Here is a 19,154-nt window from a genome sequence, read left to right on the forward strand (position 1 = left end):
TCTAATTCATCCATGCACATAAGTAGTTCATTAATTTTACTTCTAAGCCCTTGAATATTTTGATACACTAAAGATAATTGGCATTTCACATTTACCAAGATGAAATCTGGTGGAAATAAAATTTCTGTTGATTGCTGTAAATTTTTAACCAACACCTGTGTTCGCTGATCCATTGTGCCAGGATTATGCTGTTTGATTTAATTCTCAAACTGATGGTTTGTTTCAATCATTACTTCTCGCAGAACTTGACTTCGTTCTGTCCTAATTATCCTAAAAAAGGTGCTACTCCAACACCATGACCACTGTTATATTACCACTCATGGCAGTGCCTCTCCCCCTTACATTTCCTGCTATTAGCCTTCCCAGTTTGCCATTCCCTTTCGTGTTGAGGTGTTCTTGGAAACAAAAAAAAAAAAAAAAAAAAAAAAGACCGATGTGTTGTCCTCTTCTTATTGTTGCTATAATTTATTGCGCTACAGACGCTCCCGTTTGTAAAAACTACTGTACAAACCAAAATAAACAACTACTTTTCACTTTCACAACCACACGGAAATCAACAGTTTTACATACCGAGCGCTTGGTGCAGTGCTGGCGCAGTAAGCAACAAAATCGACGCGAAGTGTCGCGACTGTTTTGTTAGACAGTGGTGGAAATATCTCTACTCTGCTTGAACAACACTTAAGCTACATGAATATAATGTATTTTGGAGAAATATGTAATGATTTTTTAAATTACCACTACCAGTCACAAATGGCTTCAAATTATTTCGGAGAAGTTAACTCTCTGCCCGAAGAAGATCTTTGATGGAATTAATGCTAGAGCGTTGGCATAGGCGTGAGAATGTAAACAAAACATTGTAGAAGATGGAGCTGATTGGGAAAATAAGCGTCTTTTCGGTGCATGCAAAAACTTTTTGACATCTTTGTTGACGGACACGGTGAAACGTTAGTTTGAGCTATAGCTACCATCTTAAGTTAGTGATTCTTCGAACTGAAAGGTTTAATTTTTAAGGTGTTTTATTTGCTGCTACAGAAAAGAAAAAATTTTAAGTCGCGGTTTTTCTCTGTACTATGACCAAAAAATAATTTTCGGAAAGTTTATTTTTTATGTTGCTTGGCAGTTATAAAAGGAGTAATCTACGCAATGACTGCAGAAATATCCCCAAAAATCAGATTGAAGATAAAAACTTCAGAAAAAAATTCAGTCAAAATGATATCACTTTGAAACTTTGAGAGTAATTTGACTAGCGGAATAAATATAATATTATCGGCGACCATAGATTTATCTTAATTATAGTCATTCGTCTTATAATGAAAGAAATCAAGTAAGACCGCTGGTGCCGCGAATATTGTTTCGAACCAAATCAGGATACTTTTTGTCATTCATGTAAACTTTGTCAAGTAGGAATGGTGCATGCCTTTCCTTTTAATCACAATGTTGTCCAAATAGTTCATGCCCAAATTAAAAACTCTGGCATGAAAAGATGACTGCTTCAGATATTATTTAGAATATCATGATTCGTCATGTGTCTAAAATGAGGACGGGTACGAACATGAAATAATGTTTACAGTTATATTTTATCATACTCATCTGTGTTAACACCATATAAAAAACAAGCAGATTTGCCAACAGTACGGTCTTGGATCCTTACCAAGTAGAATTACATTAATACTTGTTTCATAAATCATGAATGCGACATTTCGTAATGCTGTGGAACGTATCAGTTTAACACAAGTTAAACTTAACGGAGTACATCGAGAAAGTTCAAAGAAGAGTAGCATGTTTTGTATTATCGCGAAAGAGGGAGAGCTTCACTGGCGTGATACAGAATTTGGGGTGGACGTCATTAAAACAAAGGCGTTTTTACTTGCTGTGGAATCTTCTCACGAAATTTGAATCATCAACTTTCTTCTCCGAATGCGAAAATATTTTGTTGACGCCGACCGACATAGGGAGAAACGATCATCATAATAAAATAACGGAAATCAGAGCTCGCACGGAAAGGTATGGGTGTTCGTATATTCCGCGGGCAGTTCGAGATTGGAATAATAGAGAACTATTGTGAAGGTGGTTCAATGAACCCTCCGCCAGGCATTTAAGTGTGATTTGCGGAGTATCCATGTATATGTAGAATTGTACATAACATTATTTATTGTCACTGTACTTGAAATCTTTAATCGACCAAAATAGCATCACTAGGGCCACTATCAATAGGTCAAGTTTTTTCATTTTTATTTATCTTCATCCATCGAAGGATCGCCTCTCAGTGGTGCAGGATTTGTCAGGGTAATTCTAATCAAGTCAGTAGATCAAAATATACTACATAATGTGTATTTTGAGGGTGGGACTTGTGGTCATCTGTGGCCTTGCTTAAGGAACTATACTAGCAGTTGCTCTAATGATTCAGGAAAACCAAAATCAGAATTTCCAGACAGAGCAGCTCTGTCCCCCCAAATATGAGTTCACTGTCTTAGCACTGAAACCAAAATAAACTGAAAGAACAAACATTAAGACTAAAGTTTCCATATATAGACATTTCATGAACCTCATCCAGAATGTAGCAACTATGAACTTTACATGTAGGCCTATGTACACATGGTATGATATTAGGTATGTATTGCAATATATATTGTTCTATTTTAATTTCAGACTAATATTTTACAGCTCAAGGCAATTCTTTAAAACCACTTACTGAACAGAAATCTACCGCATGTTTTCTGACATATTGGGATAATTGTCATCTCTCAGTCTTTATCTTTTGCCCATGAAAAGACAGCATCTTTACAACTCAATTATTTTTCATGGGAGCAGGAGAGTTTAACATGGGGCAAGAGGTGGCAAAGGGCTAAAAATGGTATAGTTTCTGTAAGGTGTTCATAAACCCTAAGACTTATTTTAACATTACTGTATGTTACAAAGTGGTGCTTGTCTGCTGTCGACTTTCTCCAGCTTCTAATATACCTAGTTAGCTATAGATGTACGGTAGCACGTAAAAGTATTTTGTAGAAAGCGGCAGTTACAATTACGTAAAGATAAGTAGGCAACAGGAAAAAAAAAACTGACAGTGGACACCTGAAAAGTATATAATTACCATCTATTTTGTAGGAAACTATATTTAGTTTAAACAAAGTTATCTTACATCAGAACACAAATAACAATTCTTCTGGCTCAGAAGTAATTGATGGGTCTAAATATGCAGAAATGAAACAAAACTGTTCTGAGTGTGAAGAACAAATCAGTATTGTATTGCACACTCATGGGCTTTCATCACAGCTGCACATCTATTGGGAAGTGAATCCACAAGCTTTTGTAATAGATTAAGGGGGAGTTTTTACCATTTGTCCAACAAGGCAGCAGCAAATTAATCATTGTTTGAGTAGCTTCTGTGACAAACATGTCAATCCAATCCAACCAATTGGATTTAGATCTGGGCTCTGGTTTGGCTATGTCAAAAGTTTGATTTTCTCATGTGAAAAGAATTATTTTAAATGGACAAAGGTGTGTTTTGAATTATTCTCCTGATGAAATATCCAGTTATATGGTGTATTGTTTCTCCCACATGGAACTACATTCTTTTCTAAAATGTCAGTGTATATTAAACGATCGAGTTTGCCTTCTGTTTGGATTAGAGGTCCAATCTCAGTCTAGAAATACATCCCCACACCATGATGCTGCCACCACCATGCTTAATGGTCCATACTTGGTACTTTTTGTTACCCCTTTGGTTGACGTATATATTGCACTCTGTCAGAAGAAAATTTATTAAATTTACTTTCAAAACTCCATAATACCTTAAACCAAGTTTGATTTTTCTTTGCAAATTCTGCCGTGGCCTTCCTATAGGCCTATTTTGAATTTATGGTTAATTTACATGGTGATTATCTACCATTTAAATCACTTGCTACTAGGCAACATTTTATAGTAGAGACATGTACATTCACTCCATGATGATGCTCTAGATCATACCTAATTTGTCGTGCTGATTTTCTTGGATCAGCAGCCAGCTGTTTACGAATAGTTCTGTGCTCCCTTCTTGTTGTTCGAGGATGACCTCACCTTGGCTTATTGGCTACTGTTCCTTCCTGTTCCACAAATTTATTAGTTGTTGTGACATGCCATGCTCTCTAGCAACACTAAACTGTGACTGCCCTTCAAAGCGTGCAAAACAGCTTGTCTCATGTCAACTGAGTATTCTTTGCGTTTCGGCACGCTTCTAGTTGTTTCTATAAATGAACAAACACATTCTGAATGACTAAGTAACAATAATTAGTGAATACCATACCACCAAAGCAAATTATGAAATACTTTTCTGCATAAAAGAATGTATGCTTACATTGTTACTCTATGACCTTTCTCGTTTACTAGATACGTAACCACAGTTGTATTAAGCTATTAGTGTAGTGACACAGTTATGTGTACTTCTGTTGTGACTGCGCACTAGCAGCACTGATGACATAACACCACAACTACAAAATACTTCTGAGCACTACTGTCGCTACAGGTTATTTGGAGTCCTCAGTGAACATGTAGAAGTTTTTGTTTTTGTGGGTGTAGTGATGTTATCATGAGAGAACTGAGTGCCATTCAGTATTTTGGTTTAGTTAATATATGCATGTCTCTGCAACTTGAGTCATTTGTTCCACAAGTTGAAATGTGAGAGTTATCAGAAGTTAATGCTTTCTGAAGACTGCAGAGCATGCAGTTGATACTGTTATCAAGTTTATCTGAGCCTTTGATTCTTTTCACGCTCTCTCGTTCTCACAGGTAAGGTTATTGGTCAGTGGCGTGCACTTGAGTGACATGGGGGTACTTGTCAGATATAATAAAGTTTGAAAGGAAGCAACTGAAACTGGATACTGTACAGCCAATTAGCTGCATGTGAAATGGTACAACAATGCTGACAACTGAATGGATCATTTTACTCTCATAATTTTGCCACACCTCCACTGAAATCCATTGGACAGTGTGTGGAGCAGTTCAGAAGCCAGCCTGTCACCATGTGGACTGAAGACTATTATGGATTTATAGTTAACTTAAACAGTTGAATATCAATTGAATTAGTTTCACTGAAATGAAATGAATAGGTGATGGGGATGAGATTAATGAAGGTGCAATAACATGAAATTAAGTCAGTGAAAGAGGATCAGCAGTATGAGTTCACAGTATGACGTGTATGTCAAAACAAATGAAAATATGTGCCAGACTGATACTTGAATACAGATTTCCTGCTTTTTGCCAGCAGTTGGGTTAACCATTAGCCTGTCTGTAGAAGCCTTCCACTGCCAAGTCACAACATATTCATTACACTGTGGATTCAGCAGCTCTTACTGGATTTTACTAACATCATTTTATGTCATTTCTGCTCAATTGATTTCACCCCAGTTGACTCCATTCATTTACTTTCAGTGGATGTAATTGAGATATCAATTATGGCAATATAAGCTATGGTTCTCTGCAGACTCCGTTCCTCAAGTGGTGCCATTCTCATTCTCAGTGTTTGAAAGTCATAGTGACAATGAAAGTCTGCAGGTATGGTCGGACAGCATAATAATGCGACTGCCCATGAAAAGTTTGGTTGTGAGTTCCAGTACTCCATAAATTGTCAGTAGTCATGATATGTTCATAAAGGCTTTTAGATTTCCTTGAATCATATATTGCATTTTCTGAAATACAAATGTTGTGTTCCTTCTTCGTCAGTGCCTTAGTTGAAGTCTTCTGAAGCGAGTTCTGTATTTAAAGAACATGCAAAACTCAGTGGGTAACAACACTACTTCTGTTTTGAAGGCTGCCATGTCTCTATATGGTAAACACTTTCTCCCAGTAGAGTGCTGGCTCCATTAGAAAAGATGTAATTGTTTGCACAAACATACATCCAGCATGACCACTGCTTTCACTTTTCTCTCTTATTCCAGCAGCAAGATTTACAAGCCCACTGTATTTTCAATCTTAGCAAGTTTACATCTGGCATACATTTTCTTATTTCCATCTCATTGCAAACTGCCATGTCACTCTCTGATGCAATCCTTAATAAAATTCAATTTCTTTCACATGCTTTCATCTCTTTGTTCTTGTCCAGAGCAACACAGAAATCTGAAGTGTTGTAAGTGTTTCACATTTTCATGTATGCTATCTCACATACTTACGATTTCTTCTTCTTCTTCTTCTTCTTTTTTTACAGAAAATTTATGTTTTAATGCATTTTTAATGAGTTATGCACATTAATGAGGGGCTTTTGTCATGGTACACAATACAACATATCCAACTTACATTTTTGATGTTACAATGCTTTGAAACCTAAGTGAGTCCTGTATTTGCATTCAGGAGGATGATGACTCAAATCTCTGTCTGGCCATTCAGATTTAGGTGTTCTGTGAGTTCCCTACATTGCATGAAGCAAATGCTGGGGTGGTTCCCTTTAAAAAGTTACTGTTGATATCATTGTCCATACTTCCCTAATCCAAGATTGTGCACCATCTCTAATGACCTCTTTGTCAAATGGATGTTAAACTCTAATCGTCCTTCCTGAGTGTGCCTTAACAGTTGTTGTTTACCTGTGAGATTTTGTTTCCAGTCTGGATTTTGGCAACATTGGCTAAGTTTAGCAGCACCATTCTCGTGGCCATTGTGTCTAAATGGTTTATTTATTTATTTTAAGTATTCTTGGTCTACCTCTGTGAAAACGTGTCAAGTGTGTGGTGTATGTTACTCAAACAGCCTCCAGAGCTTATGTTTGTGACTTGATCAATAATGCATGGACGATCTTTGCTGTGAAGGTATGAAGTTTGCAATGGTTGTAATGGTGCTAAGGGCAGACTTTTTGAATAGCTGTTGTAAACAGATTTTAATGAGCCTTGAATAAAATACAATTTTTGTACTCTAGCTATCATTCATCTTCAGATGCTGGTGGTATGTGGGTAATCCATAAATTACAGATTTCCTTTTAAAAAAGCTTTATCATATAATTTGTTTTTCTGTAATTGACCCATCGTTCCTCAATATTTGTCAATGAGATAACCTGGAAGGTCACATACTGGTAAGATAGTGGATTCACATTCAAGAGGACAGCAGTTCAAATTCTCATCTGGCCACCAAGATTTACATTTTTCGTAGATCCCTTAAATAATTAGACAAATGCAGGAATTGTTTCCTTAAAAGAGCACGGATTGTTTCCTTCTCTTTCTTTCCTCAATTTCACCTCATACTTAGTCCCTAATGAGCTCATCGTTGATCAGATGTTAAACTGTAATCTTCTGTACTTCCCTCTACTAAGATTCTGCAAAGATCTGTACATAGATGTTTTTTGTACATTTCCTTGCAAGAAGAGTATTACAATAAGTTTAACTAATAATGATATTACGTTTTCTTACAGGGAGACACTGAACCAGTATGAGAAAGCATGGAGAGCACATTTTTTTGTTGTGCTTACAAAAACTTCTTGCAAGCCGCATTGTGTCTCATGTTGAGTTATCAGTTCTAAACAAGAGGTACTGTAGTACTTTCTGTAAACCAAGCAGTCATAGAGCAGTAGCAGCAGACGCAAATCACTCCGAGGAACCAGCTGATGTATCAAGGAGACTGAAGGCAGCAGAAAAATGTCATTCCAGCAAGTCAGGTGGATTAGTAAGAGAACCAGAAATACTGCAAGAAACACTAGGAAACTCTGAAAGCACCATTCAGCTAAAGAGCTTAGACTTAGCATTGTCAGAATGTCTGGAAGAGAATGACAATAATTTGAACTTGTTTAACAGAACTCAGTATTCTATTGTAAATAAAGATGGGCTTAATAATGACAAAAATGATAAGTTACATTACACTGGGAAAATTAGAAGTGTTTCATCAGAAATAGCTTACACCTCCAAGTGCAAAAATATTAAAAAAAGGATCAAAGTTAAAAATGTGGATTCAGATGCGCTTTTGGTTTGGGGCAAAGACTCTCATCCAGGTGATGCCTATAGTACAGAATCTGCTGCAATTCATCCAGCAGCAAACTCATATCAAGAAACAAGTACCACAGTGCCGCAGAAAAGAATTTCGAGATATAGTTTCAAACATGTTGCAAAGAACGTGAAAATTGCTCATAAACTATACAAAAATGAGGGAAATAAGTGTAAAGGTATTACTCATGGGCAACGAGAGACAGAAATAGGTAACACGAACACTACCAAATTAAAGAAGACAATTTCAAAAAGGAGCACAACCACTAGTAAACGTTTCAATGATGTAAATATAGAAATGTTACCACAAGCAATAGGTGAACATCTGTTTGGAGCCAAACTAAACAGTAATAAACCAACACCTGAGCAAGTGGAATTATCTAGAAACGAACTTCAGAAACATAACTTACTGAAACTTAACTCGGGAGAGAATGCAGTTGCCGTAATGAATGACAAAGGTGGAGAAGTTTTTGAAGAACTGGAACTAAATAACTCTGTTTTGTCTAATGACACTGACAAGTTGCCAAAATCAGTCATTAGTGATATGGAAGGGAATATGGGGAGAGAGAGAGAGAAAGCGTGTGACACCACACCGCCCGGTATAGAATCTTTGAAGCTGCCACCATTGCTTGGCAAAGACATTGAGGAACATTTCTGGACGCTAGGTGAACAGCAAGCTGCACCATATCGGTCATTACTACTGAAGCTTGTGGAGGCAGCAAAACTGCTACCTCGAAAGCCACAGCCTTCCCAATGGCAGCTGCGAGCTGGATGGACTTGCTATGGCCCAGATGGGAGAGCCACACCTGTTGACTACCCCCCAGAAGATGCACTAGTGTTTGATGTTGAAGTATGCTGTGAGGAAGGCGTGGTGCCAACTTTAGCTGTTGCTGCTGCTCCTGAATCTCAGTCCTGGTGAGTGCCTTGTGAGTATTTTTTAAATGAGAACATTTAACATAATGGTTATATCCATTGTGTCAGTAGTCATTGTGACATTTTACTGCAACACTTAACTGTGACACACGGTATGGGCTCTGTTATGGTTTGAACACCCACATGATGAGCTTTAGCTATTGCTAGAGCCAGAGTGAAAAAAATGTGAGCTGCAAGGTTTAAAAAATAATTCAGATGATCATGACTCAAAGTTGTGTGCACTGTGTTCGTTGTAAGGTGGAACATCATCTCAAATAATGCCACTCTCACAGGGTTGGTGATGTCCAAGATTCGTTTGACTTGTTGGTTTTGAATATGTTCCAGTTATTGTGGTCTGTATTGGAACAGTGGTTTTTGTCTTTTTACCTTCCCGTAGCAACTCAAGGAATGGGAGTTGCATTTAACTCAGTTCATCTTTGAAAGTTCCGTCCATTTAATCTCAGTGAATTCAGTTTAATTCAGTTGGATCCAAATCATGCCCCAGCATCTGGTGAATTTTCTCAGAAAAGTTCCACTCATCTACTTCTAAGATTATGGAAGCCACTAAAATATGCACTTTTAAAAATTCTCCTCTGAACCTGCCTTGATGAATGCACAAACATTCTCAGTAAACCTTTTACTTTCAAAGAACTCATTGTAGCTTATAATAAGTGTGTCTTGCAAGTGAGGATTTGGATCATATGTTGGGTGAACCAGAACCTCAGTGACAAACTTTCAAAGGTGGTAGTATGGACCAAAACAAGAAAAACACATACAGTAAACATAGACTCTAAAATACATATCTTAAAGAACTGTGAGTGCCTGTTCAGTAAGAGAGACGTGTTTCACTGAAGTTAAGAGGAAAAAGTGCTTGTAGCTCTTAAGGTATGCACTTTAGAACTAATCCTGTAGGAGTCCTCCATCCTGCCAAAGATTGTAATGACCCTAAAGATTACAAGCCAGTCTGTGTACTATACCACTTATGGACTTTTTGAATGAAAGGTAATGTATAGGCAAGTAGAGTGGGTAGAGCCACTACTTTTGTCGAGAGTAGGTTTTCAGTCTGAAAAGTTGCACCTTCCAAGACTTGTATTTTCTTCATTTTAGTATGGAGGACTTGAAGAAGGCACAGCTGTACCGATTGGCTGTGGGCTGTGCAACTAATGATGGCCCGAGTCATCTTGTAGATGGGGATAACAATTTGCACAAAGTATGTTGTTGCACACTTCAGCACATTTCAATGGTGTAAATGCAGTAGTTTAGGGATCCCCACAAATGACTGTATGGCTTGTGTAACTATACAGAAATTTCATATTTGCTGTGTTACATCAAGAACTTGAAATAAACAAATTACAACACTAGTAAATAACATCAGAGGCTCAGAAAGATCAGATCTAGAGTGAATCTTGTCTCCTTGATGGGATATGTGGAACACAGTATATAATCATGGGTTAAATAAGTTCAGGATGGCAAGTCTAGTCCTGTCTTCATGAGCTGTATGGGATTGACATGTCAGCAGATCCTGCACCACAGTTGAGACATCATCACTGCATGTGCTGGTGGTGGCGACAGCTTCATCGCTGCTGTCCACGGTTGATCTCAGTTGGCTGGGGTGGCAGATATGACAGGCCGAACCCAGCAAATAACCAAGACTACGACGACTTTCACACATTTATTCAGCACAGTAAGCAGTTGTTGTTGTGGTCTTCAGTCCTGAGACTGGTTTGATGCAGCTCTCCATGCTACTCTATCCTGTGGAAGCTTCTTCATCTCCCAGTACCTACTGCAACCTACATCCTTCTGAATCTGCTTAGTGTATTCATCTCTTGGTCTCCCCCTACGATTTTTACCCTCCACGCTGCCCTCCAATACTAAATTAGTGATCCCTTGATGCCTCAGAACATGTCCTACCAACCGATCCCTTCTTCTGGTCAAGTTGTACCACAAACTCCTCTTCTCCCCAATCCTATTCAGTACCTCCTCATTAGTTATGTGATCTACCCATCTAATCTTCAGCATTCTTCTGTAGCACCACATTTCGAAAGCTTCTATTCTCTTCTTGTCCAAACTATTTACCGTCCATGTTTCACTTCCATACATGGCTACACTCCATACAAATACTTTCAGAAATGACTTCCTGACATTTAAATCTATACTCGATGTTAACAAATTTCTCTCCTTCAGAAACGCTTTCCTTGCCATTGCCAGTCTACATTTTATATCCTCTCTACTTCGACCATCATCAGTTATTTTGCTCCCCAAATAGCAAAACTCCTTTACTACTTTAAGTGTCTCATTTCCTAATCTAATACCCTCAGCGTCACCCGACTTAATTTGGCTACATTCCATTATCTTCGTTTTGCTTTTGTTGATGTTCATCTTATATCCTCCCTTCAACACACTGTCCATTCCGTTCAACTGCTCTTCCAAGTCCTTTGCTGTCTCTGACAGAATTACAATGTCATCGGCGAACCTCATCGTTTTTATTTCTTCTCCATGGACTTTAATACCTAGTCCGAATTTTTCTTTTGTTTCCTATACTGCTTGCTCAATATACAGATTGAATAACATCGGGGAGAGGCTACAACCCTGTCTTACTCCCTTCCCAACCACTGCTTCCCTTTCATGTCCCTTGACTCTTATAACTGCCATCTGGTTTCTGTACAAATTGTAAATAGCCTTTCGCTCCCTGTATTTTACCCCTGCCACCTTTAGAATTTGAAAGAGAGTATTCCAGTCAACATTGTCAAAAGCTTTCTCTAAGTCTACAAATGCTAGAAACGTAGGTTTGCCTTTCCTTAATCTTCCTTCTAAGATAAGTCGTAAGGTCAGTATTGCCTCGCGTGTTCCAGTATTTCTACGGAATCCAAACTGATCTTCCCCGAGGTCGGCTTCTACTAGTTTTTCCATTCGTCTGTAAAGAATTCATGTTAGTATTTTGCAGCTGTGGCTTATTAAAGTGATTGTTCGGTAATTCTCACATCTGTCAACACCTGCTTTCTTTGGGATTGGAATTATTATATTCTTCTTGAAGTCTGAGGGTATTTCGCCTGTTTCATACATCTTGCTCACCAAATGGTAGAGTTTTGTCAGGACTGGCTCTCCCAAGGCCGTCAGTAGTTCCAATGGAATGTTGTCTACTCCGGGGGCCTTGTTTAGACTCAGGTCTTTCAGTGCTCTGTCAAACTCTTCACGCAGTATCGTATCTCCCATTTCATCTTCATCTACATCCTCTTCCATTTCCATAATATTGTCCTCAAGTACATCGCCCTTGTATAGACCCTCTATATACTCCTTCCACCTTTCTGCTTTCCCTTCTTTGCTTATAACTGGGTTTCCATCTGAGCTCTTGATGTTCATACAAGTGGTTCTCTTATCTCCAAAGGTCTCTCTAATTTTCCTGTAGGCAGTATCTATCTTACCCCTAGTGAGGCAGTATAAGACAAAAATAGCTGTGTCCTATCCTTATACGGCAACATATCCAACGACCCAATTCTTTGTACTGACACCATCCTAGTGGATGATCACCAACACCAGCTTTCTTTGGGCAGGACAATGGCTGTATTTATATGCAGAAAGCAGGCTCAGTTTGCCATGTTCCGAGACTTTCAGGAGGGGCTGGGTGATAGTATCAGCTACTTCTGTGTAGTCAGTTGGCAGTGTGGCTACGATGTGGTGGCGATGGTGATGATGATGATAGAAGGAAGTGTGTGAAACTCAGTGCCAGCACATAATTGCTCCTTATCACTTGAGGCTTAGTGTCACCATTCTATGGATGTAGCACCATCAACAGTGTTGCATGCCCTCTCTCCGTGAGGGACTATGAAGAGGCTTGAAATCTAATGCAGGACTTGACTCCAAAGCTTGTTGTTCAGAACTTGTACATCACAACCTCCTCTCCCACTATTGCAGGACAAATACTGCAAAGAAACACTGTGGAGAGGTTCAGAATTTAATACAAGTTCTGGTAACCAGTAACTTACACATCACCACCTCCACACCCTCCAAAAATTTTCATCACCTGTATGCAATTTGAATTCCCTCTGAGTTCAGTGCCACTGCATAAGCGTGTATCACTGTCCTCAGCTATGTAGGCACATTAAGTATGAATTACAAGTGGATTATATAAATTTAAAAGTTGCTTCTGCTAAAACACATACTATGTATGGTATCCCGTAGAGCGGACTGTTCCAACATTGCCCCATGGGCGTACAGGCAGTCCCAAGTGCCTGACAGCTCATGCTTGGGAATATACAGGTGGTGTAGGCTACCCACCGAGTGGTCCTTGTGCCCACGTTCTGCGAATGTGTGAGCCACTTTGCTACCACCGGCCTGGCTGCTCACGCATCGGCTGTTGTCCCACCACTGGATCCTGCCATAGGTAGTTTGTTATTTACAGTTTGATTCCTGTTGTGAAGGTAGTACGTGAAAACTGCAATTAATTCAGCCCAAATACTAAGGTATCAGAAAACTGTTTCCCTCATGCAGTTCCTTAAAGGTGGCTGACTGCACACTTGCTAATTAAACACTTGTTTGACAGGGCAGCACTACACTGATGAGCCAAACATTATGACCACCAGTTTAATAGCATGTTGTTCTACTTTTCAAACACAGTACAACAGAGATTCTGCTTGGCATGGATGCTACAATTCCTTGACAGGATTCCAGAAGTATGTAGCACCAGATGTCTATACACAGATCAAGCATTTCCCAAAAATTATGTGATGGTAGTTTACGTCATGCAGCTGGCACCCGATGTGTGTTCCAATGGGTACTACAAATCAGGCACAGTTGCTGGGCAAACATCAGTGTGAGTTCCTATTATGCCCCTCAAACCACTGTGGCACGATTCTGACCTTGGAACATGGGCAGTTATCCCTCTGGAAGATGTCATTGCAACAGGGGTAGACTTCAAGCATGAAGCTACACAGGTGATTCACAATAATGTTCACATAATTCACTGTTGTGATGCTTTCAGTTACCACCACAGATCTCATAGAAGCCCAACTCAGTGTACCCCATAGCATAATTCTGCCCACACAGGCCAGCATCTGTGGCACGGTGCTTGTTTCGTGCAGCCGTTCGGCTAGGTGGCGGCATTTAAGGACCCAACCATTGGCGTGGTGGAACAAGAAACGCGATTTCTTTTCTATTGATCCACCATGAAAACTCAGTGATGGTGTGCCCACTACAATCATAACTGACGATGTCATTGGGTCAACACGGGAACACGCAGGGGTCGTGTGATGGGGAGCTCCATGTTCAACAATGCCCTTTGTAGGGTGTGCTGCGAAACACTTGTACCTGCACCAGCATTGTACTCTGTCATCAGATCTGCCACAGATCGCTGCATATCATGGATCACACAGTTGGGGATCCTCTGTCCTCTACGTTTTATATTGAGAGGTGGTCGTCCATTATCATGTGGCTTACTCATTATTTCACCATCCTTAACCACTTTTCATATGTGCTCACAGCAGTAGTATGTCAACAGGCAACCAGCTTCGCCATGTCAGAGATTCTCATTTCCAGCTGTAGTGCTACAACAATGTGCTCTTTGTTAAAACCATTTATGTCAGTGGACTTCTGCATTTGTGGAACGTATCTTCACTATAATGACTGACCATTCGTCTCTGTTCCACCTACATTCTTTACTTACTGGATCATGTGCCCACAACACCACCACGAGGCACTCAACCCCACAGTGGGCAGTGGTCATAACATTTTGGCTCATAAGTGTATAACAGAAATGTGGCAACACAATAAGAGAGTATGTTTATTAAGAATATGTTACAAAAGGGTATTTTACTGTGTTACAATTTGATGCATGGCTCTTGACATCCTAAACATAGTACAATGGTATCTAAATAATTCGATGTCCACTGGCAGTCTATAATATTGACCCTATAACTGAGAGTAATGATGCAGACACACTGATAGTGGTCCTAGTCCTAGTTCTGCTACACCAGAAGGTAGTGTTCGAGGTACTGTACTGAGCTGACTTCAGGCATTGGACTGGGCTGTGTGATGGCTAAATCGTAACCGTGTCAGTGTGTGTGTGTGGCCTTGGCATGTAATGTTTTGATGCCTGTTGATGGAAGGATTTCTGTGTGCGCCAGTACAAGGCAGAAGCAATATAGTCCGTGGTTCACAGTGCTTGTCTCTGGTGACTGTCCATACTATTAGCAGATGTGTACGACACACTAAAGGTAGTGGTGGAGAAGCAGGAAGAGGTCCACCTTTGTGAGCACCATGTTGAGGCTGTTACACTGCACTGAACTGAGAGGCACCAGATGAGCAGTTGTGCCTGTGTGGTGACAGCCTCTCATGATATTTGTTGTTGACCTCTTGCTCAGAACACAAAATTCCAAACAAGTGTACATATTTATTTCCTTGTAGCTTCGACAGTGATGGGAGATAGGGGGGTCATCAGCTGCTATGAAGTTCATGAATCGAAATAAATACTTCTTAATCATGCCTTTTTATTTCTCATTCAACCAAGGTGTATTCATTGTTTTTTAGTTTAAGTATATACTAGAATATTGCGATGAAATGAAAGTTAAGAAATTTGTGAGGAGCGTTCAATAAGTAATGCAAGACTTCTTTTTCTGAGCCAATTTCAGCTGAAAAAAATTCATAATTTGTTGTGAGACATGATGCAATATTCCTGCTTCAACCCCTATAGTTTCATGAAGTTGCTATAGGTGGTGATACTACATGTAGCCTTCAAAATGGCATCTGTAATGGAAGTGCATTCCTGGCAGAGAGCTGTCATTGAGTTTCTTTTGGCGGAAACCATGAACATCGCAGATATACGTACGGATTTGCAGAATGTTTACGGAGACCTGCAGTGAACAAAAGCACGATGCGTAATTAGGCGAGACATCTGCCATCATCGCACCGAGGTCATGCAAAACTGTCTATCTCCAACATGCCAGCTGACTGTGCATGACTGTGACTCCTGCAATGTTAGAAAGTGCGGACGCTCTCTTTCTGGGTGATGGATGGATCACAAACAAACACTTTGCTGCACAGCTGGATGACTGTGTTGGTAGTAGTGACACACCGACCACCGGCTGCCCCAAAGGTGTGTGTCCGCTGGGTTCTTTGCTGGCCAACAGAAGACCACGAAGAGCAATGAAGACCGTCTGTGTGGAACTGCTTGCATGTTACGAGCCTGATAATGAAAATTTTTTGTCAAACATTGTCACAGGCAATAAAAGATGGGTTAATTACTTTGAACAGAAAAAGCCACACCCTCAGCCAGTAAAGTCATGGAAACGATCTTGTGGGACTCTGAAGGGTTGTTCTGTTTGATGTCCTCCCTCATGGTGTAACAATCAGCTCTGAAGTGTATCATTATGGCCTCGGGAAATTGAAGAAAAACCTACAGTGTGTCTGTTACCACAAAAATGCAAACGAACTTCTCCTTCTCCATGACAGTGCAAAGCCTCACAATAGTCTGCCCACCTGAGGGGAGCTTACAAAACTTCCCTGGATTGTTCTTCCTCATCCAGAGTACAGCCCAGATTCGCACAATCTGACTTCCATATCTTTGGTCCAATGAAGGATCCCCACCATGGGAAGCAGTATTGAATGCTGGGAAGGTTATTGAAGCAGCAAGATGATGCAGCTCCAACATTCACCAGTAGAGTGGTACCATGTGGGTGTACAGACCCTCCCAGTAAGGTGGCGTAAGGACATAACATTGAACAGAGGTTATGCTGAAAAATAGGGTTTTGGAGCCAAAAGAGTTGGGAATAATATGTGTATTAGAATCCTGAGTAAAACCAACCTGCTTTCAGAAAAAAGTATTGCATTACTTATTGAACACCCCTTTTATCAACAGCATCAATGAACATGTCTTAGACGGTATCTTTTACATCTGCGTACATATGAGCTGTAGTCATATTTTATCATCATCTCAGAAATATCAAGCTATAATCATGAAACTTGCTGATTGTGTTATTTCTTCTCTGTTTTCACCCTTGAATATGACACATTGCCCCCAACAACTGATGACTTGGCATATGTCTTGGTTGTACAAATCTGCATTTTGGCTGTGCAAGAAATATTCTACCTGGTAAACCATAGTGTTGTCAATCCGTGAATGCCTGTCATACAGTGGTTTCTTCATCAAAGGAAAGAGGAAGATGTCACGGTATGCTATGTTAGAAGAACATAAGGGTGATTCAAAATTTTATAGCCCAAAGAATCAGCACATGTGGCTGTATCCCGTGCAGAATGAGTTGGGGCATTATTGTGGAGCAAAAACACCCTCAGGGCAGCTTCCCATGACACTTTGTTGTGGCATGTTCCAAAACCTTGTCAAGAGATTTCCATAGTGTGCTCTTGTGACAGTTTGCATCTTATGAGCATAATCTGCTAGCAACATTACCATGCCTGATGGTGATTGGTTGTTGACCTTTATGTCAGGGTTGAATCCACACGTTTCCTCTGTTAGCTTTGCTCCTTTGTCTCGGGCTCTTAGTGGTGGTACATCCAGCACTTGTCCATGGTAGCTAAAGAAATCATACAGATTGTCTTGACAAGCTGTAACATGACTGCATCTGCATTAGTTTGGTGGGCTTTTTGAATGGGTGTGAGCCCTTGTGAAACCCAACAGATAATGTGCAAGGTGTTGAAAACTGATTGTTGATTGATATATTCTGTTTCCACTATCACCTCAATTGAGATACATTGGTCACTGAGCAACAGGTTCACCATTTTACATTACTAGATCTTCACAGAAAGATGGTGTGCCACTTTGTTCTGCACCGTTCACACTTGTCTGAGTGCATTGGGAGTATCTGTGTGCCATCTTACCACTGTGTCATATGATGGTGCATTGTTTTCATACACTTCCACCAACTGAGCTTGAATTATTGAATTGTGGCAGTAATTTTCCTTTCAAACGCAGAAAATGAATTCCACACAAAACTCAACATTGAGTATAGGTTTTGCCATTTAGGGTTTTGCCTCCTGTAGCCATATGCTACAGCACTGTGGAACAGGAATTTCAATGTGTGTGCAGGTGTGTGTAAGTAAAAAGACGAGAGCTAGTAGAAATCCTTCGGTAACAGAAAAGATATTGTATTTAATTGAATGAAAGGAGAAAATATAAAAATGCAGTAAATGAAGCAGGCAAAAAGCAATACAAATGTCTCAAAAATGAGATTGACAGGAAGTGCAAAGTGGCTAAGCAGGGATGGCTAGAGGACAAATGTAAGGGTGTAGAAGCATATCTCACGAGGGGTAAGACAGATACTGCATACAGGAAAATTAGAGAGACCTATGGAGAAAAGAGAACCACTTGTATGAATATCAAAGGCTAAGATGGAAACCCAGCAAAGAAGGGAAAGCAGAAAGGTGGAAGGAGTATATAGAGGGTCTATACAAGGGCGATGTACTTGAGGACAATATTATGGAAATGGAAGAGGATGTAGATGAAGATGAAATGGGAGATATGAAACTTTGTGAAGAGTTTGACAGAGCACTGAAAGACCTAAGTCGAAACAAGACTCCGGGAGTAGACAACATTCCATTAGAACTACTGATAGCCTTGGGAGAGCCAGCTCTGACAAAACTCTATCATCTAGTGAGCAAGATGTATGAGACAGGCGAAATACCCTCAGACTTCAAGAAGAATATAATAATTCAAATTCTAAAGAAAGCCGGTGCTGACAGGTGTAAAAATCACTGAACTATCAGTTTAATAAATCACGGCTGCAAAATACTAACACGAATCCAATACAGAACAATGGAAAAACTGGTAGAAGCCGACCTCGGGAAAGATCAGTTTGGATTCTGGAGAAATGTGGGAACACGCAAGGCAGTACTGCCCCTACAACTTGTCATAGAGCATAGGTTAAGGAAAGGCGAACCTACATTTCTAGCATTAGTAGACTTAGAGAAAGCTTTTGAAAATGTTGGCTGGAATACTTTCTTTCAAATTTTGAAGGTGGCATGGGTCAAATACAAGGAGCGAAAGGCTATGTACAGTTTGTACAAAAACCAGGTGACAGTTATAAGAGTTGAGGGGCATGAAAGAGAAGCAGTGGTTGGAAAGGAAGTGAGACAGGTATGTAGCCTATCCCTGATGTTATTCAATCTATATATTGAGCAAGCAGTAAAGGAAAGAAAAGAAAAATTTGGAGTAGAAATTAAAATCCGTAGAGAAGAAATGAAAACTTGAGGTTTGCTGTTGACATTGTCATTCTGTCAGAGACAGCAAAGGACCTGGAAGAGCAGTTGAACGGAATGGACAGTGTCTTGAAAGGAGGATATAAGATGAACACCAACAAAAGC

The 19,154-nt window shown here is 39.8% G+C and overlaps 1 protein-coding gene across 1 annotated transcript in view; it reads left to right on the forward strand.

Annotated features, from left to right (window-relative positions):
- Positions 1-820: 820 nt before the first annotated feature.
- Positions 821-19,154, forward strand: part of LOC126253326 (DNA polymerase subunit gamma-1, mitochondrial) — a 144,733-nt gene continuing 126,399 nt past the window's right edge. Inside the window, exons 1-2 of the mRNA XM_049954590.1 lie at positions 821-944; positions 7,370-8,849. Coding sequence (XP_049810547.1) covers positions 7,387-8,849 — 1,463 coding nt within the window. The 5' untranslated portion in view covers positions 821-944; positions 7,370-7,386. The remainder of the gene's footprint in view (positions 945-7,369; positions 8,850-19,154) is intronic.

The sequence above is a fragment of the Schistocerca nitens genome, chromosome 4 (assembly GCF_023898315.1).
Source record: "Schistocerca nitens isolate TAMUIC-IGC-003100 chromosome 4, iqSchNite1.1, whole genome shotgun sequence".
In the NCBI taxonomy this organism is placed as follows: domain Eukaryota; kingdom Metazoa; phylum Arthropoda; class Insecta; order Orthoptera; family Acrididae; genus Schistocerca; species Schistocerca nitens.